Below are 26013 nucleotides of genomic sequence, written 5' to 3'. Positions count from 1 at the left end.
ATAACACGTTTTTTCACACGTTTAACATATTTTTCACATTTTTATCACGTTTAACACGTTTTTGACAGATTTAATATGTTTTTGACAAGTTTAACACGTTTTTCACGTTTTTGGCATGTTTAACAAGTTTTACACGTTTTTGACAAATTTAACACGGTTTTCACGTTTTTGGCATGTTTACACGTTTTTGATATTTTAACACGTTTTTAATATGTTTAACATATTTTTCACACATTAAACACATTTTTCACATGTTTAACATGTTTTTCACGTTTTTGGCATATTTAACACGTTTTTGATATGTTTAACACGTTTTTCACACGTTTGCACATTTTCACATGTTTTCCACACGTTTAACACATTTTACACAATTCACACTAATAATACGTTTTACACGTTTTTGGCACGTTTAACACATTTTCACGTTTTTGGCACGTTTAACAAGGTTTTCATGTTTTGGCACGTTAAACGTGTATGTATTAAACGTGTCAAAAATGTGAGGAACATGGTAAACGTGTCAAAACGTGGAAAACGTGTTAAACATATTAAAAACGTGTTAAACATGTCAAAACGTGTTAAACATACCAAAAACGTGAAAAACGTGCTAAACGTGTTAAAAACATAAAAAAACGTGAAACATATGTTAAACGTGTCAAAACGTGAAAAATGTGTCAAAATGTGTCGTAATCGTGAAAAACGTGTCAAATGTATCAAAAACGTGTTAAACATGTCAAAAATATGAAAAACGTGTTAAACGTGTCAAAAACGTGCTAAACGTCTCAAAAATTTTTTAAACATGTGAAAACGTGTTAAACATGTCAAAACGTACTAAAACCTTGAAAAACGTGTTAAACATGTTAAAACGTGTTAAAAATGTCAAGACGTGTTAAACGGGTGAAAATGTGTTAAATGAGTCAAATACATGTTAAATGAAAAAAATAAAAAATTAATATGGGTTACCCAACCCATATTAGTAAATAATATGGGTTGGGTTATGGGTTGAGTAAATTTAATTTGGGTTGAGTAATATAAGTTGTGTTTACCCGTTTGCTCACCCTACACCAGAAAGAGAGAATATTATTAAGGAGATCAATACATAAATTAAATTAGTAAAGAGTAGGGTTATGACACGAGTTTATATAATACTCAATCCTCTGAAACTCTAACAGATATAGAACTAAGACTAGAAACGATACTCTGAAGGCAAAGACTTCAGCTTTCTAAAGTGACCGACTGCACTTTTAAATAAATTTCAACTAGGTCAACACTAATATTTTGACAAAAAAATCTTTAAAGTATTATTAAAATACTTTCTTAGTTATATTATCACAATCACATCTCTTTTAATGTTAATCTTATTTCTTAAATCAAGATTACCCATCAAAAATATATACTCTATTTTTTCTTTTTTTTCTTTTTTTTATATGTTTTCTTTCCTTGCATCAAGTTATAAATAAAGAAATGTCATAAATGTAAATATAAACATTTCTCAAACAGAATATTTCAAACTTTCAGTTATAGTCTCCTTCATATTCTGAATCTCTCTTTTTCTCTCTCTTAAAACGGTTAAGTTGATAAATCTGAGATGACTGTAAATCATTCATATTTCTCTCTAATGGAGGTGAGTAACCGTTCGCCGGAGAAGACTGGTTACATCTGCAAACTAAGATGTGCAGTTAAGAACTATAATTGGGGTCGAATCGGTAGCGATTCACGAGTTTCCAGATTGTTCTCCAAGAATTCTGGCCTTTCCGTAGAAGATGACGAACCTTACGCCGAGTTCTGGATGGGAACACACGATTCTGGACCTGCGTTTGTAGTTGAAAGATCTACCAATGGTTCTAAGAACGACGAAGAAGAGACTTTGAAGTCTTATATATCTCGAAACCCTAGCGTGCTTGGAGATAAGGTTATACAGAAATGGGGAAATGATCTTCCATTCCTATTCAAGGTATGTTATCTCACGATTCATTGTATTTCAATTCCGAAAAACTTTAGTTCCATGATGATTCGATGAATGTATGTTCTTATTTGTGTTGTTATCTCACGATTCATTGTATTTCAATTCGGAAAAACTTTAGTTCCATGATGATTCGATGAATGTATGTTCTTATTTGTGTTGTGTTGTGTTGATATCTCGTTAAGGTACTTTCAGTAGCGAAAGCTTTATCGATTCAGGCACATCCAAATAAGGAATTAGCTAAGCAATTGCATAAGCAACAACCAAATATCTATAAGGATGATAATCATAAACCTGAGATGGCTCTGGCGATTACAGAGTTTGAGGCCTTATGTGGATTTGTTAGCATTGAGGTATGATAATCATTTCTCGTCTAGATTGTTAGAATTGTATTGATTGATTGAAGCTGATGATGTTGACTCGATCTACATCTTCATTTCCATGTTTGAATAGCAAGTTGTATTGAATAAGAGATTTAGTGTTGATTTGCAGGATCTTAAAGAGGTAATTCTGAATGTCCCTGAGATTGAAAAAGTGATTGGAAGTTCATATAAGAAGCTAATATTAAATATCAACAACCATGAAGATGTGGAAGAAGAGAATGTGAGATCGATTTTGCGTTCAGTGTTTACCCAACTTATGTCCGCTACTAAAGATGCAGTCTCCGCAGCATTGTTGGAGATGAGAAGTCGTCTAAACCAATCAAACAAGGTTCATTTTTTTACTAATTTATTTATACTCATATCTTGTTTTGTGTTTGAAATTAGTTCACTATTGATCACCATAGAACAAACTAGGCATTTGGACAATCGGGTCACCCTCGATCCGAGGAGTGGAACTAAGATTTGAAATCTAACCGAACTAAAAACTTTTCACAAATCTATCCGAGCCAAATCTACCTAAAGTCACCAAAAGGTTGAAGTCTCATTTTAATTCTCATTGAAAACATGTTTTGAAGTTGGAATCATGACATGCATAAAGTGTTGTGTTAGTCTCTTCACACAATAAAAAAAACTCTCCATAATACATGTACTATTTAACCCACTAACTTAATATACTAATTAACTTAGCGCTCTTGTACTACTATACTAATATATACTTTTGAAAAACTAAAATCATTTCAAAACTATTTTATTGATCCAAAATATTTTCAAAGATCGCAAAAGATGGTGAAAACCTGTAAAAATCGATGAAGTACAAAATAGGTAATATGGTTAAGTCTTAAAAAAATCACTAATATACACTAACTTTCTAAAACAGTGCAATTTCATGAATGATCGCAAGGAAAAGAAAAATGAATTTTGTTTCTTTTTCTAAGATGGGTGCACCTGAATTGTCCTAATCCATAGTCTCGCCTCTCAGTAGAATCTATATATATTACATTTTCAAAAGGGTGCAATCTTGTAAAAATTGAGCATTTTATTGTCATTGGAGGTGGGAGTGGAGGTGGAATTGGAGGTGGAGTTCCATTGGTTCTCCTCTGAGCCGACTTTATAGGTGGAGGTTCACTGGTTCTCCTCTGAGCCGATTTTGTAGGTGGAGGTGGTGGTCCATTGGTTCTGCTCTGAGCCAACTTTGTAGGTGGAGGTTTTTGTTCTAGTCCATGGGCTCGCCTTCCAAAACGGTTCAATTTTGTAAGTGGAGGCGGGAGTGGTGGTGGAGGTGCCAAATTTCCAAAACGATCTAATTTACTAGGTGGAAGTGGGGGTGGAGATGGAGGTGATCGCCCTACTCCATAATCTATCCTATGAGCCGACTTTGTATATATTACATTTCCAAAACGGTCAAATTTTTTAGGTTTAGGTGTAGGTGGAGGTGGTGGAGGTGGTGGAGGTGATCTCCCTACTCTATAAGCTAGCCTATGAGCCGACTTTGTATATATTACATTTCCAAAACGGTCGAATTTTGTAGGTGTAGGTGTAGGTGGAGGAGGTGGAGGTGGTGGAGGTGATCGCCCTACTCCATAAGCTAGCCTATGAGCCGACTTTGTATATATTACATTTCCAAAACGATCGAATTTTGTAGGTGTGGGTGTAGGTGGAGGAGGTGGAGGTGGTGGAGGTGGTGGAGGTGATCGTCCTACTCCATAAGCTAGCTTATGAGCCGACTTTGTATATATTACATTTCCAAAACGGTCAAATTTTGTAGGTGTAGGTGTAGGTGGAGGAGGTGGTGGTGGAGGTGATCGTGGAGGTGATCGCCCTACTCCATGAGCTAGCCTATGAGCCGACTTTGTATATATTACATTTCCAAAACGGTCGAATTTTGTAGGTGTTGGTGTAGGTGGAGGAGGTGGAGGTGGTGGAGGTGATCTGCCTACTCCATAAGCTAGTCTATGAGCTGACTTTGTATCTATTACATTTCCAAAACGGTAGAATTTTGTAGGTGTAGGTGGCGGAGGTGGTGGAGGTGGAGATTTAGGTGATAGCCCTACTCCATGAGCTAGTCTATGAGCCGACTTTGTATATATTACATTTCTAAAACGGTCGAATTTTGTAGCCGTGGTGGAATGTATTTGAATTTGTTTCCCAAAATTCATTGGATATTTAAGAGGATACTCAGACAATTTCTAAATTATTTATGAAAAAAAATCCTTAGATTATGTGTTTTGGTTTTACAGGATGGGCAATTGACAGAAAAGGAAAAACTAATTCTGAAATTAGAAAAACAATATCCAGAAGACGTGGGTATAATTGCAGCTTTCCTATTAAACCATGTACAACTCAAGCCAGGCGAAGCTCTTTACCTAGGAGCAAACGAACCTCACGCTTACTTATCCGGCGAATGTATAGAATGCATGGCAACATCCGACAATGTTGTAAGAGCCGGTCTCACACCAAAAACAAGAGACATCCAAGTCCTTTGTTCCATGCTCACATACAATCAGGTTCTTTCTTCTTTTTTCAAAAACATATATTACAAACCGAAATTAATTGGAAATTTTACAGGGATTTCCCAAGATCTTGGAAGGAATTGAAGTGAACCCATATACAAAGAAATATCTTCCACCATTTGATGAATTTGAGGTCGATCATTGCACACTTCCAATAGAGACATCCATGGTTTTTCCTATTGTTGATGGACCGTCCATTTTTGTGGTGACCGAGGGAGAGGGAATGTTTTGTGGGGCTTCGTTTGAAGAGATGGTTATGGAAGGTGATGTTTTGTTTGCAGGTGCTGGAACCGAGGTTTCTATAGCCACTAAATCGTCCCATATTAATCTTTATAGGGCTGGAGTTAGTAGTAGCTTTTTCAATTTGAGTAGTTAAGTTTAAAAAAAAATTAGATTATTTGATTTCTTAATTTATTTTTATTAAATTCTAAGTGATTTTGATGGTTATAATATAATGTTATGATAGGGTACCATTTAAAATATATATTAGAGTTTATGTTTTCTTAATTATTAAAATAATTTCGTAATATTTATTTCTTTATATATTTTAATAACATTTTGATGTTTTTAATAATTATATTTATAATATAATTATTAAAAAAAATATAATTATTTTTTATCATAATAAATTTATAATATTAAAAAAAGTAAAAATAAAATTATTATCTTGAAATATTTTTTATATTTAATTTAGTAAATATTTGAGTAGTTATTTTAAATAAATATAATATATATAAAAATTAAATTATTAATCTTATTAAAATTTAAAATAAATTTATAATTTCAAAATATTTTATTATTTATTATTGGAAATAAAATAATTAAGTGAATAGGAATAATGGGTTTAAAATATAAACTAATATATAATTTATAATTAGTTTTCATGCATTCTCAATATTTATTTTTGTTTCAAATTCTTATTTGTGTTTTTAAGGGAGATAAATATAGAGGACGAAAAAAAAGAGAAATTGATGTGGCATCACTTCATTGATTTGAAAAAAGGAAAAAAAAATATGAGGAGATAAAAGAAAAAATGTGAGTGAAAAAAAAAAGATAAATTATTTAATTTTTTCAGTCAAATTGCGCGTCATTTCCTCTTATTTTTCGGAAAATTTGATGAAATAACCCTGATAACTGGGTTATTTCAAAAAATAACAGGGAGTAATCTTTGAAAAACTAACATTTTACCCATGGTAAAAGATCTGGGTTATTTCAAAAAATAACAGGGAGTAATCTTTGAAAAACTAACATTTTGCCCATGGTAAAAGATCGTTATACCCCTAAATAAAAATATTCATATTTCCCTCATTTCTCTCCCTTTCCTCATTTCATTTTCCCTTTCTGTTCTTTCTCCCCCGACTGTCGATATCCTTTCTCTCTTCTTCTCCCCCCGACGAACCAAATGAACCAACGAAACAAAGCCGATCGATCAACTCCCCGAGGCAACGCAACGCCGTAACGCCTTCATCATTTCAGGTGAGTTTTTCCTATTTTTCCGTCATTTTCCTCTTGCATGCATGTTGAATGGAAGAAATGGTTTAGGGTTTTAGCATTTTAGAGTTTAGGTTTAGGGTTTTAGGGTGGCTGGATGGTTTGAAAGGGTTTTACGGTGGAAGATGCATTTTTGCATGCGAAAAATGCATTTTTGCATGCGAAAAATGCATTTTTGCATGCGAAAAATGCAATTTAAGCTTTGAACTGAACTAACTAGACTTATCCTATTATTTTATTATTCTCAAACTGGACTGATGAGAATTTTGAATTTTGTAAATTTGAAAGCCTTGATTTTAGTTAGTTGTGAGAGCTTGACAACTGATGGCATTGCTGCCATTGTTTCCAATTGCAGGTATATGGTTCTATAAACTTGATTTGTTTCTCTTTTTGTTGTTTTTGTATAAATTGTGATGTAATTATTGTTTCAGATTTCTCAAGCTCCACAACTTGACAAGATTGAATCATTCAGTGTCTTGATGCAAGCTCCACAACTGGTTGACCTATGACTGATGCCCCTAATTTTGTTTGGACGGTCCTGAATGATGAAGGCGTTTCAGCCTGCTTAGCCCACGATAACTAGTGTTTTTTTATTGTTTAAGTTTGTGGTTATTTAATGCTTTTAGGAGAAAAAATGTACCTTTGTATGTGAAATGTGAATGGATTTAGCTTGGAAACAGAGATGGTCTCATGGTTTCATCTTATTATAATCATTGTTTCAGTTCGGAAAATATGATTGTTTTAAATTTGATTGGTTCAATTAATTAAGTTATTTTACATGAACCATTACATAAATTAATTTAGAAACAATACCATTTCAAACCAAATTGTCCTAAGAAATAGGCATTTGATGGTTTATTAAACGGTTTAGGGTTGGTTGCAAAATTATATCTCAATCAATAATTTCTCAAAATACCTCAATCCATTTGGTTGTACAATTGTGTGCTAGAAATAAAACTCTAATGACGAAAATAAGTAATCATAATCATGTAAGTTATAACAACCCAAAATGAGTAAAATTGTGTTTTTTTAATTAGTTATAACTAAAACTTTAACCAAAACACATACAAAATGTTTAAACACAACACAAACATAAAAAAAGATCTAACATCTTGTTCAGCTTCCTCTGTTGGCTCAGCATCAACTGGAGGAGTCTCATCAACCTCAACTTGGGCATTTTCCACATCATTAGGCTGTGATTGTGGTGTACGAATCCTACCATTATCGGGCAATTCCTTCTCCATAAACTTTGGTTTTTCTTTTTTCCTCAAAATTTTTAATGGTCTGATCTTCAAAGAATATCACATCTCTGCTTCTAATGAGTTTCTTGTTAATTGGGTCCCAACATTGGTACCCAAATTCTCCGTGGCCATACCCAATAAAGATACATTGTCTCGTCTTGTTATCAAGCTTAACTTTCTCATCACAAGGAACATGAACAAACACTTTACAACCAAAAACTCTCAAGTGATCATAAAAGACGTTTTTACATCTCCAAACTCTTTCTGAAACGTCGACATCTAAAGGAGTTGAGGGTGAAAGGTTTATCAGATCAACCGATGTCTTCATTGTCTCTCCCCAAAAGGATTTTGGCAACTTAGTGTGAGACAACATACACAAAATTCTCTCATTGATAGACTTGTTCATCCTCTCTGCGACTTCATTCTGTTGAGGTGTTTTTTCCACAATTTTTAAAAGCTTGATCCCATGACTTCTATAGTATTTCACAAATGACCCTCTGTATTTGCCACCATTGTACGAACGAACACATTTCAACTTCTTCCCAGTTTTTTTCTCCACTTCAGCGTGAAACAACTTGAAGTAATACAATGTTTGATCCTTAATCTTCAAGCAACAGGCTCACACCTTCCTTGAGCAATCATCGATAAAAGTGATGTAATAATGAGCACCACCTAAAGTCAAGGAATCCATAGAATATATGTCTGTGTGAACCATATCTAGGATATTGTGCTTCCTAGATGGAGAGAAAATCTTGAAGAAAACTCTATGTTGCTTATCAACTAAGCACTTTGTGTATGTCTTCAAATCTGTGGACTTCAAGCCCTGAAGATCAATTGTTTTGGAGAGAACTCACATGTCATTCTAACTTAAGTGACCAAGTCACTTATGTCAAAGTAATGTTGAACAATCATTAATTGCATTTGTTTCTCCCCGTAAGACTTAGCCTCTGTCACATAAAGAGAACATATTTTCATTCCTTTAGCTACCACCAAAGACCCCTTAGTGAGTTTCCATTTTCCTTCACCAAAGTGACTATGATAGCCCTCATCATCAAAAATGCCAATGGAGATCAAATTCATCCGAATATTGGGAACATGTCGAACATTCTTCAAAAGTAGCTTGCACGAAGTGTTAGTATCCAAATAGACATCTCTTTTTCCAACACTATCGAATATTTTCATCTCCTTCAAACCTCAATATTATTTATCAGAGATAATTTTGAAAATGGAACAAAACAGATGTATCGAAATTGAAGAAGTTATCTAAAAACAATGATAAAAGGATCCCACAATAAACTTAGAAGAATATAATATAGATATACCATGTATATGTGAAATTTGAACATATTTTCAACACAAATTAACGGTGTTATAACATTTAAATTGTTTCAAACAAAAATAAAGAATGTAAATAAAACATTAGGTTCCAAAATGAATGTCTTGACATACTCTAGGTTGTATTTTAACCTTTCATTTCTTCCTATAATAGAATAGTTTGAAGTTAGTTTGCTTAGCAGGGTTTATATCGAATTCAGAGTTAAAGCTTCATTCAGACATTCATCCTTCAGACAAAATTCACGAAATCCTGCAGTTTCAGATCCTCATTCAGATCGAGTAGGTACGTTAATTCTATCTCAACTAAGGAGGAATCATCTGCTGTTTCCATCCATCCAATCTCTAGGTTTTTTCCTCTAGAAAGAGCGAATGAAAGCTGCGAAATGCTATAACTTGTTGAAACACGTAAATTAATTTCTATTTAGGGTTTTGGAAGGAAGGTGATTCAGTTGCACGAGTCAGTGGAGTTGGACAAATCCGGAAAAAGGAGGAAAGCTAAAGCTGTTTTGATAAAGGTTTGCTATTCTTGTTATGCTTTTTCTATTTCAGTTGAAATAGGTGGTAATCTATCATGTTTTCCATTTAGGCATTGTTCATTGTTGTAATACTGAAACTAGTCTGTGTTCATGTTCAATACAAATTGCTCATTCTGTTTTGGTTGAATACATTGGAATTTGGAAAAAGAGGAGGATGATAAACAAAATTTTAATTCTTCACAAATGGCACAAGACTGTATATTTATAAACTAACAATTTGGTCAATTTGTGGATCTGTGATTCTTTTCTCCACAGACAATTTTTTTTTTGTTTTAAATGTATGTATTCTCTTTTATCTGTTTTGCTGCATTTATTGGACATAATAATCAACATTTGTGTTATAGCTGTGGATTGAACTGATAATTGTTTTGGATTTTATAGCGGGTGAGCTTTACTACATTTGGATTAGCCAAACCCAACATTAATAACCTCAGTTATCATCAAAGGTTTTATTGTCATACTTTTGATGTTATTAGATTGATTAATGTTTAGTTGTCGTTATGACGACTTCTAATAATACAAAAAATGTCCATTGCAAAGTCATGAATACGCGACTTCAATGTTGTTAATACCTTAACCATCAAACCTCATTGAATTGGTTTGAAAATCAACTTCTAATGTTACATCTATATGGTAAGGATAAATTACATCTCAAAAGTATGTCATTAAGAAAGATCTTTCATTGAGCCTATTTAGAAATTGGTGTTTGTCACAATTTGTTGCACATTCACAGTTTTATTGAAAAATCGGATTGTTTTTTGGATCATAATTCAAATTATAGTGTTACTCTTGGTTTCATTTATATAAAAATTATTTTTGAATTCCCGGGTCTCCTGAATTCTGAGCTTCTAGTGTAACAAGTGATGATTCTTTTGTTGTGAGTTGTTTACATTTGGTCTCTTTAGGCTGATCACAAGTGTTGGTGATCTTTAGATGTTGTTTGAATATTGATAACTTTTGGCAAACTATGTCATAACTTGAGCTTAATTGTTTTTTATGGATTTCACCATATTTCGTGCAACTTTCGCGAAAATATTGATCAATTAAAATTGTTTTATCCTTTAATTTTTTTTAAGATCATGCTATTTTTGAATCATTGTGAATTTTGGCTAACATAACAAATATAGATTTTACAAGATCAATAAATATAACTGGGAATTTTTAATTTTGGTCTTAGAAAAACAATCTAACCTATGAATAGCTTTTGAGGAAATTTCCAAACGACAGATAGGGTCACTGTATTACCCAATTACCTCTCAGTTTTAGTATAGTGAATGAACACTGTAGAACAATTAAAAACATTGTATTCTACATCTATTTCAGTTGGCGGAGAACTTAGCAGCCTCCATCCATCAAACATCAAATTCCGATTGAAAACGACTCTTTACAGATTGAAATTGGTGATAAAACTGACAATAATACATTAGAATACAAACTATGGTGGCAACCACACGAAGCAAGAGGAATAAGCTCCAGCATTTGACGAGGTTAGTACACAGATAGCAACTTTTCTGTCTTCTGTTGTTTTTTTAGAAGAGACCTAATCTACTCTTTGTTTGAGTTTGAACTTTGAAGTAACCTGTTGTCTTTGCATATGATCAGGAGCTAGATAATAATTTGATGTAATTACTCTATTGCAAATCAAAACATTTAGCAAAAATAAACAAAGTTGGATTGTATATAGGGTAAGAGTAAAATGGCCTGAAAGCAACAAATGACTACTAAAAGGACTTTATGGAAAAATAAAATAGTAGGGAACTACAATAGGTTTGAATACTTTGTCCCTGGTGCACAGAATTAATTTTGATGAAGTACAGCACAGTACACTCCACTCAACAGACTTACTCAAATATGATGGAATCCTTTTGAAACGCTTTCGAAACTATCATGAAAAATCCCAATCTAAGAAACAAATGGGGTCACCTCATTTGGGGATCTCACTTGAGTTTGGAATCTATCTCCATATAGTCCAGTGTACTCTAATGCTATTTCGTGAGAATCTTGACACCAACCATATGTTTGTCAATTGTCCTTAAATTCACTAATCTTGAGTTGAATTAAATTCTACCAGCCTTTCTCATTTGGGCTGAAATATACTGCCTATATTGAGTGGGATTTTGGAAATAAAAATCTAAGTTAGTCCCACAATTTGAATATTATTAAGTCCCATAAGTTAAACTCATGGCATTTACCAAAAGTTTACTTGTTTTACTCTTATCAATGTTGCTTGTGTGGTTTTACATGTATTTATGTGGCTGTTTACCCAATCAAATATATAAGATGGATGAGAGAAAAAATAAAACTTGGGCTGAGAGGAAGCGTTCATAATACATAGTGAGATAAATTAGGTTCGTAAGAGAGGTGTAAAATTCATGGCTGTTTCGACGAAGGATATGGAGCTGGGTTAGTTTGTTTCTGCTTACTTTTAAGTTTTTTTTTTAATGCTACACTTGGTGTTGTCATGTATATGGCAATTGTTTAAATCTCAGTTTTTCAAAAAAAATCTCCCTCTTCTCAATTTTTTAAGATAATGAACACTCCGCTTAACAAATTTACAAGAATATGATGGAATCCTTTTGAATGCTTTCAAATTTATCATGAAAATTCCCAATTCAAGAATCAAATCGATACAAATGTAAAGTTTATCTAAGACAACCCAATGTGTTAGTGGTGTAGGGTGGAACGAGGAAAGAAACACGTCAGATGCTTCAAATAAGTGGTTGAAGAAAAGTTGTAAGGTATGTGATTCTTGTGTTAGTTGTATCTCTTCGATTTCCCTAACTTACACTTGATCTTGTTTAACATGTTTTTTCAGTTATTGAGTAAGTTGCAAAAGGTTTCGCACGAAGGCCTCACAAACGAACATGAAGAGTTGCATAAGAAGTTAAATAGTGTCAACATTGCCAATGACCAGAATGTTGGTACAAAAGGAGAAGATATTGATATGGAATTAGGCGAAGAGTTTGATGCTTCTATTAAGTCTTGTCTTGAGAAAGACATGTCATTTGGGACGGATATCCAAAGTAGTAGAAATAAACGACCATTACCTTATTCAAATGAGCGAAATACACGTAAGTGCCTAGATGTGAAACTATCAACTGGGACTATGACGTATGAATTTATTCGTGTGATCAAGGTTGCACATGTATCGTCGACACCAAATGTACAACAAGTATTGGAAATGGTAACCGCTAAGCTAGGTTTGCAAAGTGATAACCCTTTCTATGATGCGGTTGCCTTAGCCATGCGCGATGAACAAAGACGAATGATGTTCAATGTGTATGAGAGTGACCCTCTAAAATTGCACACATGGCTTTCCGAGATGGTTTCTCGGGACCAAATGAGAATCGCTGTAGGGAATTTGGGTACCGTTAATGGCTTACAGTAATATCACCGGACCCTCTTGTAGTTCTATCTTTAGGGGGCAGCCCTTTGTTGTTGTAGGTTTATTGATTTTTTTGGAAGATTAGTCACTCCTTATTTTAAGTGGCATTTTTTTTAAACTATTTGTTTGATTACTATCATGTCTATGTTTGTATGTGACTAAATTTTAGTGGACTTAATTGATGAAGTTGTTTGTTTGACATTTTTTTATGTTGTAATTTAGTTTTGATTCATTTTTTTTGTGTTATATAATTTAATTAAGACATACATGATACAACACAAACATAATCATAAATAGAAATTGAACCACATAAAAATAACATGTATTTGAAAAAGTAAAATAAAATACAATCTCTCTTTAAACAACATTCATATTATTCGAAACAAGTATTACCAATTTTAACATTACAATATTTAAAATTATTTTCAATGTGCTATGATCTTTTGAATTTGGTACATTATTAATGCAAATAAACATATTTCATATACAACAAGGATGAAAAACATCAAAACTTGATAGAATTCAATGCCTTCAACCCTTTTCAATCAATGATTTTGTGGTTTTATGATCCTTTGAAGAATGACAGTTCTCGCCCTTCGAACATCTCGACTACACATATCCGCATGCAATCCCAATTCCTCGACGTTCTTCATGAACTCATCGAGTTTCTTCCTTATCTCCTCAATTCCAATCCTCACTGCCTTTTCATTAATCGCGAAATCAGCCGCTCCCAATAGCGATCCAATCTGAATTTCCACCTTATCGATTAAAACCCGAATATTACTCAAATCCTTAATCGCGATATGAGTCCCAACTTGCATAGAACCGATAACTTCCTTCTCCCCTTTCACTGCATTCTCATAGTTCTTCAACAAAGAATTGATCCATTTCCCCATAGAACCAAACGGAACGGATGAGGCAGCCGCTAAAGCGGCTGCCACAGGAGGGGCAGCCACAGCAGCCGCCACAACCGATACAATCATGATGGCGGCGAATGTAGCCGCGAATATCATGCTCGAAACCTTCCTCCACGAATGAACATACTTAAGCTTCTTATCGAGTTTCATCTGTTTTAACCGCAGTTTTTCAAGCATCGCAGATTGATGCAGATAAACCGATTGAAAGATTTCAACAAGTTCTTCAGTAAATGGATCGCCAGCAGCCTTGAATGCCTTCAATTCGTTCAAAGTATCAACATACATATCGCCATCTTCGTGTTCATCACGCTTTTCATCGAACACCTGGAGTGCAATCGAAACTAACAATTGACTGTCTCTAGCATGTTTGAGACATCTCTCCAATGCAGTACAGAAATCCAACGTTTGAAGACTGTTTTCAAAATATTCCTCAACAAGTTCAAACAATTCACGGTTCTTCCATATATCTTTCTTACATTCCAATATAACTCTCACAACTTCTTGATTCATTTCCAGTAGACATTCGGTTACCTGTCTGAATGAATCGAAAGAAAGTGATCGAATTTCAGCTTCATCCGCCAGCGTGGTGATAACCCTGTTCGTTCGTGATTGAAGATTGTTATCGAAGGAAATCAGATCATTGTCTACTCTACATGCATCCTCGTATGAGTTTAGATCAACCATATAACGTTGTTTGTTATTGAAAACTGTCGTGATTGTTGAAGGTTCGGATTTCTTGCTCATGTTGTGTCCCATTTTGTCTATGAACAATTGAGAAGAACCCAAATCAGATCTAAAGGTTATTATGAAGAGAAGCGATGAAAAAATGAAAATCAAGGGTTTGGAACAATACCCAGAAAGGTAAAAAGCATTGTTCGTTCGATTTCTTCAAATCTGAAATCTTGGAGAGTATTTGTATGAAAAAAAATGGAGAATTTGAGAGCAGTAATGAAAAAAGATGAAGCTTGAAGGAGGTGGGTATAGAAAAGAGAAAGCTTGCACGCCATTTGAAATTCAGATTTGAGGTGGATAAAGCGGGAAGCAAATGGATTGCTTATTTCAAAGTTTAACGGCTTGTTTGATATTTTTTTTTTAATCTAATTACACTTTTTTTTTTATTTAGTATAAAATGTATAATTAAATTAAATAAAAACATTTTAAGTTAAAAGTGGATGAAAGTGATTTTTTTATAACTTTTTTTAATATTATTTTACATCAATTTACCAAATATGTTTTTATTTTTTGATTTATAATTGAAATGAAAATTTTGAGTTAGTACAAATAGGTTTATAATTTATATTAAAAAATTAAATATTAAAAGTATTTTGATAATAAAAAATTTTAATAGGATAATTCAAGTGGTAAAAATCGGTGCTTAAAAAAATAATGATCACGTTTTCAAAATTTTATAGATTATAACTCTCATTTTAAAGATTAGAACTCCATGCAAGGAATTGGATTGGAATGTTTTGCAAGTCCTATCCAAACCTTAGTTGTGTTGTTGGTGTGAATGTTAAGTGAATAAGTGTAGATATTTGTCAAGTTATGATTAAGGAATGTGAAATTCTCGTTGGTAAAGTTTTCGGTCTAAACACGTGAATACGACTTGATATGTTGCTCTTCAAACGATGGAGGAAGAATGTATTAAAAAGGATGTCATTGTGGTCATAGATAAACGTAAGAGGTCTCATCGTACCAAACAATACGTCGTATGGATTGGGAGCCTGTCACAATGGAGACCCTAGCCAACAATCCCATGATAGTCATGTGGAAGTAGAAACAACATATTATAAAATTCATGAGATGATAGTCGAGGAGATTTATATGAAGTTGGTATGTCTTTATTTAATATAAACAAATATATTTTTGTTGATGCTATTAAAGTTAATAAAGAATAATGTTACAACATTATTATTATTTATTCCTCTTATTCTTTTTCTTTATTGTGTAATTTTTGAAAGTTTAAAAGTAATAATAAAACATATTGAATTGTGCTTATAATTCTATTATTTGCTTATTAGATTTCAACAAGTATATACATTTCAAACAAGCCCTTGAAGCATAAGCTAAACGAATTCCACGTTAAGTAAAAAGACAAAAAACGGTAGGATTCTTTTGGTCACGTGTTCTATTGTTATTCCATTTTTTTTACAACAATCATCAATTAAATTAACGTGAATTGTCTATTTTAGAAGAAAAAAAAAAACTTGTATACATTTTTATTTTTCTAATCCTTATAAAACCATTTAAAAAACGGTTAAAATCATATAAAATAAAAATTAGTTCGATGTTTAAAATCGTAAAATATTAACTAATTTAAGATAATACACTTTAACCGATCTAAAATAGTAAAAAGTCACTAATTTTTCTTTTGTTTCATTATAAAGATTAATTTTACAATAATGTTTATATAGTTGTATAATTTTATTTGTTAGATTATAATTTATTGTCTTTTTAAGTGATTAATAATTATTTAAATAATAAAATGCCATAAAAATAGACTCATAATTTGATTTGGCAAATTGAAACTTGCACACTATATTTGCATTTGAACATCTATTTAGATTTGAATACAAATTAAGATATGTTTGGTAAAGAAGGTGTAACTAAGATAATTAATACACAATAAGTCATTTTCAAATGTCTCCACAATAATTATTATTGACAATTTGTAGATGCAATGAACACTATTTCGTCGCCGATATTACTTTTCTTGAAGATCAATTTTATCGTCGTTTTTTAAGCATATCCAAATATGACCATGACTTACATCAGAATACATCTCTTTAGAATTTATGCACTTAAAAATTTGGCCGAGTGTTCGAAACTTGCTATAATAATTGTTTGTATTATTTCACATCAACTTAATTAATACAAATCTCAACGAATTACAAAATATAAATATTATAAGATATTTCAAATGAAACATGAAAGTTCTTACAAGTTATAAGAGAAAAAATGTGATTCAATTCATTTATTTTTATTTTAGTAAAGTTTGATTATTTCGTGTTTGATTTGTTCTATTATTCAGTTAGCTTTTTATCTGTTTGGTCTTGTTGAGTTAGCTTTGTTTAGGATCTTTGATTCATGAACCGTTTTCATATAAGCAACCTTAGTTAAAAGTCATTGGCCAAGGTAAACGTATTGCTTTATGATGAACCGTTTAATGCAGATGTCAAACTCGATGAAGTTTTCACGCATTCTACATACGTTATCCCTAATTAGTGAAGCTTTTTCTCTTTCGGTTATATAAGTAAATATATTCAAAGGCATACATTTCTTTTTTTTATTATTTTATGACATTTGTATCCAATTTGGTATGTTGTTTTTAAGTTGAAAATGTATGAGTTTTTTAATTTGAAGTGTAATTTTGGTAGGGTGAAAAAGGATATATATAATATTAGTCTATTATTTTTTCAAAATAAATCAATAACATCTCTTTATACCTTGGTTGGATTATTAGAAGTTATTATCACATTAAGTCAACAACCCTACCAAAACCAACTAGGAGGTATTTTTTTAAGTTGTATATGAGTATTTGGGTACAATCTTTGTTTGATTTTTTTTTGAAAATTAGTTTTTTAATGTTTAATGATTATTCTATTTTCTAAATAGATGAGATAGAAAAATGAGAAGAAAAATATTAAATAAAAAGTATTTTGATAAGAAAAAAGAATAATAAAATAGATGAAATGAAAGAAGGAAATTATTAAGCCAATATAAGTGAAATACATATAATATTGATAGTACAAAATTTAAAACATGTCAAACTAATTACAATATTTTAATAAATAAATAAAATTATCAGCATATATATCGATTAAATAACTATTAAAAATTATAACCAACAATTTTAAATAATAAATTAAAAGAATAATATTTTAAATAAATTAACAAATATATATAATATTTCACTGCCATTCAATAAAATCAACTTTAATTAAATTAAATAAAACTTAAAAAAAAACAAATGAAAATGTTGACATACACTGCTCAAGTAACATAGACAAATCGAAATTAATGCTTTAGGGGAGTTATATCTTTCTATTAAAATAAATGAATAAATAATATTTTGAATATGTGTCATCATATAAATATAAATCTCTCATATTTGTACTTCAATTTTGAATATGTGTCATTTCTATAAATATAAATCTCTCATATTTATACTTCAATTTGGAATATGTGTCATTATATGATAAGAGGATTAATTATTGCTTTCCTATTCTAAAGAAATCCGAGTAAGTAGCTAACTACAACTAATTTGTTATAAAGATTAGTTTTGAGATCATATTTTAATTTTGTGATTTATGATTTTATTTTTTTGGATAATGATTCATATATATTATTTTTTTAATAATTGTGATTTTTTATAAATATAATAAATATTTATTTATTTTTAATATTGATAATTAATTCAAATCAAAATAGACTATTTGAATTGGTAATTTGAAACTTGCACACTATTTTTGCATTTGAATTTTTATTTAGATTTGAGAAATCAGTGAATAACTTTTTGGTTATAAATTGAGATATATTTGTTAAGGAAGGTATATATAATTGGTTAAATATACCTAAAATTACTTCAAGACAATTTTTTCTACTTATAATCTTAATCATTAAGGTCTTTAGGGTTTGTTAGGCATATCTTCTATATGAACATGACTTGAGTTTTAATATATCTCATTTTCAAACATGAACTCATCTAAATTAAACTAATAGATATCAAAATTTTGTCTCAATATCAAGTCATAGTTTACCTAACATTGTGTTCTTTGTAACAATATGAGACAAGACTATTAGTAATTATAAAATGACTATTATTATTTTCACAATGTTAAGTGAATAAAAATTAAACAGTCATGAAAAATTTAATATGCTTTAATAATTGTGTTGCTCTGTCAACTTTTATTTATGCGTTATACTATCGTACTATCCTGCGACTTTATAGTATGTATAATATGTTTCTTTGTTAACATGACTTATCTATTACTTTTATGTATGTCTAACTGTCTCTTCGAGACATCTATCTTGTTTGTAAGACTTGTCCAATTCCCAAATTTGGTTTTGCATTTTGAGAATCATGGTTGAGGTATTATGTGACATTTTTCATATCTTCAACTTACTTTAAGTAGAATGCTTTGGTTGAGTTTTTGTGTTGTTTGATGATTGGATGATTGTTTTGCATGTCTATGTCCTATTGAAGCTGATTTATGATGTTTGTCATGGAACCGTTTTCGTAGAAGCTACCTTAGTTGAAAATTGGCATAATTTTGGCACATTCGTCGGCCAAGGAAGACTTATTGATTTTGTTTATGGAGACGACGGTTTTTTCCTTGTTTAATGCAGATTCCAAGCAAGATTGATTACGTTTTCACGCGTTCTACAATACGTTGTCCTTAAATTAGTGAAGTATTTTCTCTATCGGCTATATTAGTAAATGTCTACAAAATCCATACATTTGATCTTCTTCTTGTTTTCTTTTTTGGTTTTTCTATGACATGTGTGCCCAATTGGGTATATTGTTTTTTAGTTGAGAGCCCCCTTACTTGAAATGTAATATTAGTCTTTTAAAAGTCCTAATGTAGTGTGTAATTGATTAATCTGGTAAAAAAAGGATATATATCTAGTATTAGTGTTTTGTTTTAAATTTACTTATAATACTCAACTCAAATAAAAATATATAGTTCTTATGATTTTTTTTTTCATGTCTATCTTTGTATATGATTGATGGTGCCTTCTCTAGGTTTTCAAATCTTATCTTGAATAGAAATGCATTTCTAGAGTCACCTTATTTGGAAACAATTTTTAAAGTTAGATTTGAATTTAAATGAGAAAATATGAATAATTATTTTTTAAAATAATATTCTTTAGTCATATATTTTATTCCAATGATTAGATAATATTTTAAATATAATATATATTTAATAAAAATTAATTATATAGTTTAAAAAAAAAATCAAATTAAAAATCTTTAAAATAAAATAATAAAAATATTTAACTAACTTTCAAAATTATATTTAAGAGAAATCTTTCAAATTTATTTGTTATATGTTGCAAAATTATACATTATATACTTTAAATATTGTCCTGATTGCTATTTGAAGTTTGAATCTTAGTTGTTTCTTTTTATGAATTGAGACTTGAATTTTGAATTATGTTATATTGTGCTCGAATTATCATAATTTTAATTATTTCGTCTTAATATGATGTATTATTTGTGTGTGTTTTTTAATTTAAGTTGTCACATTTTTAAAGTATACGTGATAAAAACAACACAGTTGGTTCTTGAAGCTTATACTATTTATATTTGCTTTGTGTTTTGATTTTGTGAGGGAAAATAATTTTTACGTGATATCGAAAATTAAGTGTCAAAAGAGAGACTTTATAGGTAATTCCATAATTTACCATTTCGTCAAATCTGTGAGAGATTGAGATTTTAATGGTAAGTTACCATAGATCTTTTTAGATTTTTCTATTACAACTTCACAATTAGTGTGTCGCCACCTAATTTTTCTAAATTAGAAAATAATCTAGGCGTATGCACGCCACAATTAGAGATTCTTTCTGAGTTCGACACTTGTATATGTGCGGGAAAATGGTCTAATGAATGACAACTATGTCTCACAACGTCCGTAGGTCTTTACTAAATCAATTTTTGCCTTTAAAATATGTTTTACGCTTTATATTTAATTTTTTTTATTTAACCTAGAGCTAAGGGTGATTGTCATCTTTGTGTGAATCTTTTGATTTTTTTTATTGTTTACAAGTCTACAAATATACCTACCGAGTATTAAATGAAAAGAAAGGGCTTAAGGCTGGTTGGGTCAAGTTTAGGGTCGACCTTGGTCGACAGCATCATTCCACGGTTGGCATCAGCATTCCTTGGTTACTCCTTCGCTCGCCCCAAAAACACAGTCAGACGGTCTCTCCTGACCATGAACGAATACACAAGTAACGAAGAACAAAAATTAAAATAAAAAATATTTCTGTGGGCTCAAACTTGTATTTTCATAACAACATCACACATTAAAAATCTAATCCTAACATTAACATTCCCTCTTCTAGCCTAGTGGCAACAAGTGGTGGATATCCCTCAGGCCTCCATGAGGTCTTGGGTTCGAGCCCGTCAGGCGGCGAGTTCTGCGCCTGGTTAATTGGTTAAGTATGTTTGCGGACTATATACTTAACACGGCACTCCATATCCATATGAGTAGTGGAACCAGCGTTCTCAAAAAAAAATACGATAAAATTATCAAGATTCTTCAAGATAGTTTTTTATTTTTATTATTTGATTTTTGATTTTTTTTAATCATATCAAATGGTATTTTCTAAAGTTATAATTATTTTATTCAATAAACATACATCATTCAACATCATTTAATAATCACATTTCTACAAAATTAAATGTACTTAATTTCAACAATATTCAATCAATTTAACAATCAAACCATCGTATAATCATTCAAATCAAAGAAGATGAAGCTGAATATTGTTGTAAATTGAAAAACTAAATTAACAAATTATGAAAGAAAAAACCTTACAATTATTACAGAAGTCCAATAGAGTGAAACTATAAAGTTTCAAAACTCTTTAACCTAGTTAAGGTCAAGACTGTCAAAATCGAGAGTTTGCATAAAATCGTTAGTAAGTTGTAAACTCGTAAAATCTAGAATTTACGTGATTTATCTTAAGAGTTTAATTTGAAAAAAATAATAATTATATATTATTATTATATATATATATATATAATAAAGTATTTTATACTTAGTCAATTTTAATTTTAAAAAATTATATATTTTAATATAAAATTAATTAAAAATTTAATTTAATTAATTAATTAATTTAAATAAATAATAACTTTAATTTTTAATTTAATTAATATAAATTTATTTATTTATTTTAAGTAAAATCATATATAATCGTAAAATCAAAATTATTTATAAATTCGTAAAATCTTATTATCGTAAATGTAAAATCGTAAAAATTTCACTATTTAAGAGTTTACTTTTAACCATACATGAAATTGTAAAATCTTAAAATTTTAAAAGTTGACTCGAGATTTTAAAAGTCTTGATTAAGACACGTCAAAACATTTAACTTAAAAAGAACAACCCATTTTTTCAAATGGAAATTTAAAATTTAACTACAGACAATTGAGTATTTAAACTAAACAAACCAGACAATTAAGACTTTTATTGACCAAAATAATTCAAAACATAAACTAAAAACTTCAAATGTAAATACTCCAAAGCAAGGAAATGAGTTAATTTTCAAACATCATAAACACCGAAATTCAAACTAAAAAACCATGTAAATAGTTAATCAAAATTATTCAAAACTAAATTTATTCTTCTCCTTTTTCTATGCCTTAACCCTTCCATAAAACTTTTGCTTTTCTTCGGTTGTCTGGAAACGACCATGTCCAAATTTAGAAGAAGTGTCAATGAATTTAAGCTTAATCTCCTCCAATGCAACCCTAGAAGTCTGTGTGAGTAACGATTGTCTTAAAGTAAGAACACGCTTCTTCGTTCCAACACAACCTCCCTTTATCATCAAATAATCTTCTTTCACGATTCCATAGTGTGGGAATCCTCCAATTGGTGTTATATCTTTCTCAGTCCTATCATCACAAAATTTAAGTCAGATCGACATTTGAAAAACACAACAATAATAGAAAAGGAATAATAACTAAGGGAAAATGTTTACATGTCAAACTCGGTAATGGCGGTGTGAGACTCCTGACCAGATTTCCCAACCTTATAAATCTTCTTATTCAACTCAGTTCGATGATGGTATCCATTCTGACCAGCCCTAGCAACTGTAAATGATACTCTAGCAGGATGCCATGCACCAATACAGGCCACTTTTCGAAGACCACGATGAGTCTTGCGAGGAAGTCGGCTAACACCCCATCTAGTAACAACACCTTCATATCCTTTACCCTTTGTAACGCCTATAATGTCAATCATCTCATCCTTCTGAAACACGGCGTCTACAGGAACTTGCTTCTCAAAGAAACTGTATGCATAATCAACCTTTTGATGTGTATTTCCACCGTTAACTTGAATTTCCATAATGTCGGCTTTCTTTTTCTTCAGTCCCTTCATCTTTCGAATCTGAAGTTTGCAAATGATCATGATTGTGACAAAGTAAATAGGATGTTCTCAAATAGGACAATATAATCTTAAAGTTATGACCAATTCAAGTGCCTGTAATACCTGAGTATGGGCCAAAACACGAATTACAGAGCAGTATTTCTTCAATTTCTCCAACTGAGTTGTGATATCTTTCTTCCCTTCCTCAGTTTCATACTTCTTTGAATACTTTGTGAAAGCCTTCTTCTTTGATTTGCAGTAATTTTTGTAGAATCTCCTTTTTGCCTCCTCGCTCAAATGCTGAGCCCAGACAGTGTTTAGACTGCGGAGGCCACGTGAAGTTTTGACATAGCCTACTACACCGACAATAACCATTGGAGGTGCTTCAATGATGGTCACAGCCTCACATGCTTCCTTCTTGTTGAGCTCTACGAAATAAATAAAAAATCCATGTAAAACTATGAGCAATTCATCACTGACACCTCAATTGAATTAGGATCTCGATCGCTGATGGGTATCAAATCAATTAAAATAATTGAACATTAATGAAAAAAGATATTTAAGTCATGCAACCTAAATAATCCAATTTCATCAAACAATATTGAATAGATGATGTAAATGAATCTCACAATTCACAATTTCATTAGTACAAACTTTTAACTTTGAAAATAGAAAACTCACTTGAACCGGGCTTCTCAACATCTCTCACTATGTGGGTCATTCCTGCTTTGTAGCCTATGAAAGAAGTCAACCTGCATGGCTTTGTTGGATCGTCCTTGGGAAAGGCTTTCACTAGATAAGAAAGTATTAACAATATGAGAAAAGCTGTAACAGTTTCACTAAATTAAATGTAGAACCCTTTTAACTCATAGTTTTGGTCCTACAATATAAAACCCTTCAATATGCTTTGAGTATAACACCTATTAGCATTATCATTAATTACATACATCAGCCAAGTTTGAATGAATTTAAAAACACAGTAGAACATCAAAATCACAAGAAAAGAGTGATAGAAAATGTATAATATAAACTCAAAAATGCCTTTTGTGATTGCAAACATGAGATGCAGCCATCATTCCAAGCAGAAGACATAGAAATGCTTCCTCACCACAGGCCTATGACATTTTTACGTGTCAATTCTCAGGGGCTCATTTGTTTGCCTCTTGCAAATACCCTAGATTCCCGGGGTAAATGCAAACAAGCCCTATCGAGACTCCAGCCTTGGTTAAGTATGGGAGAACATTTCTCTATCATCCGTTGAAAACAGGCCGGCATGAACATATCGCAAACGAAAAGGCATATAAAAATAATATATAAGATAATCAGAACCTTTATTTACCACAAAAACATTGATTAGATAAAAACACGTAGAATCAGCGATTCAGATCTGATTAAACATTACCCCAATACAAATGATGCGAGCTAGTTAGCATTATGAAACCAGCTGAAGAATTCAATAGAATAAGGTTTCACTAAATTAAATGGAGAACCCTTTTTACTCATAGTTTTGGGCCTAGACTTTAAAACCCTTCAATATGTTTGATTATAACACCTATTTGCATTCAACAATTCATTAATTTACTTCAGGAAAGTTTGAATGAATGTAAAGATGTATTTTGAATTATCTTATTCATATACAATTTATTTAACCTCTTGATGGACATAATATATTTCAAGTTTCAACAAATCTACAAGACCACTGAATCTACCACAAAGATTTGTAGGTTAGTCAAAGACATTGGCTTCAAAAGCTATTACATCCTATCAAAACTAGTACTAAAATATGAAATTTAGCTTAGTGGAAACACCATTAAAACACAATCAATTGTAATATTAACGATTGCATAAAATAGAAATCAACCTTTTCCTCGTTGTCTGTTGGCCCTTTTCCTCGGAAGAAACCCCAAGGAGCCATGTCTAGGATGCTCAAACTTGCGGTGAGACATTTCTGTTTCTTAGTTAAAGCTAACCTGCAAAAGATTTAGTCCTAAATATTGTATCTTTTTTCATAAGCATGTTCAATATATACAATATATTGATAAATGTGATCAGTCAGAGAGCTTTTACCAAAAAAAATACAAAGATTTGGAGATTAAAACGTCAAACACAAAATAGAACATCAAAAAAGAGTGATAGAAAATGTATAGTGACAAAATATGAACACAAAACTGCCTTTTGTGATTGCAAACATGAGATGCAGCCATAATTCCAAGCAGAAGATAGAGAAATGCTTCCTCACCATAGGCCTATGACATTTTTAGGTGTCAATTCTCAGGGGCTCATTCGTTTGCCTCTTACAAATACCCTAGATTACCAGGGTACATGCAAATGAGCCCTATCGAGACTCCAGCCTTGGTTAATCTGAATGTGTGGGAGAACATTTTCTATCATCCGTGGTAAACAAGCCGACATCAACATATCGCAAACGAAAAGGCATAGAAAACCCACATATCACATATATATAAGGTAGTAAAATAATCAAAATCTCTTAGATTAAATGATTTCTGAAATAATAAGAAGCAGATGAAATCGATCAGAACCTTATCTACCAGAAAAAACAATGATTAGATCAAATAGAATCGGCGATTCAGATCTAATTAAACATTACCGCAATACAAATGTTGCGAGCATTATGAAACCAGCTGAAGATTTCAAGAGAATAATACAATAATCAAATCGAAAAATTGAACAACACTACCTCGGAAGAACAGAAGAGAGAGCTCAACTCGTGATGATATAAACTGTAACCCTATAAGATCGATCAAATTGTGTATTTATATAAAGAGACTTTGAAGGATGCTTGGATTGGTAGATCCGCTAATTTAGGATCCTTGATTGAAAAACCCTAATTCCCTTAATTGCACATATGTAAAGCCCACTAAGACTTTCTTCTTTTAAAGCCCAATACAATTTACAAAGAACTAGATGAATAATCGTTAACTTAACCGGTTAATCGTTTCGGTTAACTCCAATTTGGGCGTCTTTAACCAACTCATATTGGTATTGGTATTAATTTTGCCTTCTACTAGTTCCGGTTAATCGAATTTAACCAAAAATTGGTATTTTAATTTTTTTTAATTAAATATTAAATGATTTTTGTTTTTTAAAAAATAATTGTAATAATATATTTTAAGAGTCTCTATTTTTTAATTAATAT

General features: G+C 31.3%; 4 protein-coding genes across 4 annotated transcripts; 2 read left to right on the top strand and 2 right to left on the bottom strand.

Annotated features, from left to right (window-relative positions):
* The first annotated feature begins 1585 nt into the window (after nucleotides 1-1585).
* On the top strand, nucleotides 1586-9614 carry LOC124943787 (mannose-6-phosphate isomerase 2-like). The gene is made up of 9 exons (XM_047484259.1): nucleotides 1586-1951; nucleotides 2146-2313; nucleotides 2453-2671; nucleotides 4581-4847; nucleotides 4909-5221; nucleotides 6633-6706; nucleotides 6776-6841; nucleotides 9346-9435; nucleotides 9507-9614. Exons 1-9 carry the CDS (start codon nucleotides 1586-1588, stop codon nucleotides 9612-9614), a joined length of 1671 nt encoding a protein of 556 aa, XP_047340215.1.
* A 1053-nt stretch (nucleotides 9615-10667) lies between these two features.
* On the top strand, nucleotides 10668-13042 carry LOC124942605. Its single transcript, XM_047483138.1, has 3 exons — nucleotides 10668-10943; nucleotides 12125-12194; nucleotides 12272-13042. The coding sequence occupies exons 1-3, from the start codon at nucleotides 10894-10896 to the stop codon at nucleotides 12842-12844; spliced, it is 693 nt and encodes a 230-aa protein (XP_047339094.1). The 5' UTR covers nucleotides 10668-10893; the 3' UTR covers nucleotides 12845-13042.
* A 228-nt stretch (nucleotides 13043-13270) lies between these two features.
* On the bottom strand, nucleotides 13271-14846 carry LOC124942613 (UPF0496 protein At4g34320-like). Its single transcript, XM_047483145.1, has 2 exons — nucleotides 14612-14846; nucleotides 13271-14519 (listed from the first exon to the last, which is right to left on the bottom strand). The coding sequence occupies exons 1-2, from the start codon at nucleotides 14763-14765 to the stop codon at nucleotides 13387-13389; spliced, it is 1287 nt and encodes a 428-aa protein (XP_047339101.1). The 5' UTR covers nucleotides 14766-14846; the 3' UTR covers nucleotides 13271-13386.
* Nucleotides 14847-22117: 7271 nt separating this feature from the next.
* On the bottom strand, nucleotides 22118-25681 carry LOC124942162 (60S ribosomal protein L3-2-like). The gene is made up of 6 exons (XM_047482594.1): nucleotides 25555-25681; nucleotides 24718-24826; nucleotides 23538-23648; nucleotides 22980-23284; nucleotides 22468-22877; nucleotides 22118-22381 (listed from the first exon to the last, which is right to left on the bottom strand). The coding sequence occupies exons 2-6, from the start codon at nucleotides 24800-24802 to the stop codon at nucleotides 22123-22125; spliced, it is 1170 nt and encodes a 389-aa protein (XP_047338550.1). The 5' UTR covers nucleotides 24803-24826; nucleotides 25555-25681; the 3' UTR covers nucleotides 22118-22122.
* Nucleotides 25682-26013: the final 332 nt, after the last annotated feature.

This window comes from Impatiens glandulifera, chromosome 6 (assembly GCF_907164915.1).
Source record: "Impatiens glandulifera chromosome 6, dImpGla2.1, whole genome shotgun sequence".
In the NCBI taxonomy this organism is placed as follows: domain Eukaryota; kingdom Viridiplantae; phylum Streptophyta; class Magnoliopsida; order Ericales; family Balsaminaceae; genus Impatiens; species Impatiens glandulifera.
Note: the sequence above shows the minus strand (reverse complement) of the source record. Positions and strands in the feature narration are given on the sequence as shown.

Bases quoted from the DNA above. Each gene is read 5' to 3' on its own strand.
- LOC124943787 (XM_047484259.1), top strand. From the start codon at position 1,586: ATGACTGTAAATCATTCATATTTCTCTCTAATGGAGGTGAGTAACCGT. The intron at 4,848-4,908 runs GTTCTTTCTTCT...GAAATTTTACAG, and splicing joins CCATGCTCACATACAATCAG to GGATTTCCCAAGATCTTGGA. The intron at 6,842-9,345 runs GTTGACCTATGA...ATTTCTATTTAG, and splicing joins TGATGCAAGCTCCACAACTG to GGTTTTGGAAGGAAGGTGAT.
- LOC124942605 (XM_047483138.1), top strand. From the start codon at position 10,894: ATGGTGGCAACCACACGAAGCAAGAGGAATAAGCTCCAGCATTTGACG. The intron at 10,944-12,124 runs GTTAGTACACAG...CCAATGTGTTAG, and splicing joins AAGCTCCAGCATTTGACGAG to TGGTGTAGGGTGGAACGAGG. The intron at 12,195-12,271 runs GTATGTGATTCT...ATGTTTTTTCAG, and splicing joins GGTTGAAGAAAAGTTGTAAG to TTATTGAGTAAGTTGCAAAA.
- LOC124942613 (XM_047483145.1), bottom strand. From the start codon at position 14,765: ATGGCGTGCAAGCTTTCTCTTTTCTATACCCACCTCCTTCAAGCTTCA. The intron at 14,520-14,611 runs GTATTGTTCCAA...AATTGTTCATAG, and splicing joins AATGCTTTTTACCTTTCTGG to ACAAAATGGGACACAACATG.
- LOC124942162 (XM_047482594.1), bottom strand. From the start codon at position 24,802: ATGTCTCACCGCAAGTTTGAGCATCCTAGACATGGCTCCTTGGGGTTT. The intron at 23,649-24,717 runs GTTGATTTCTAT...TTTCTTATCTAG, and splicing joins CAACAGACAACGAGGAAAAG to TGAAAGCCTTTCCCAAGGAC. The intron at 23,285-23,537 runs GTGAGTTTTCTA...TTTATTTCGTAG, and splicing joins TGTTGAGAAGCCCGGTTCAA to AGCTCAACAAGAAGGAAGCA.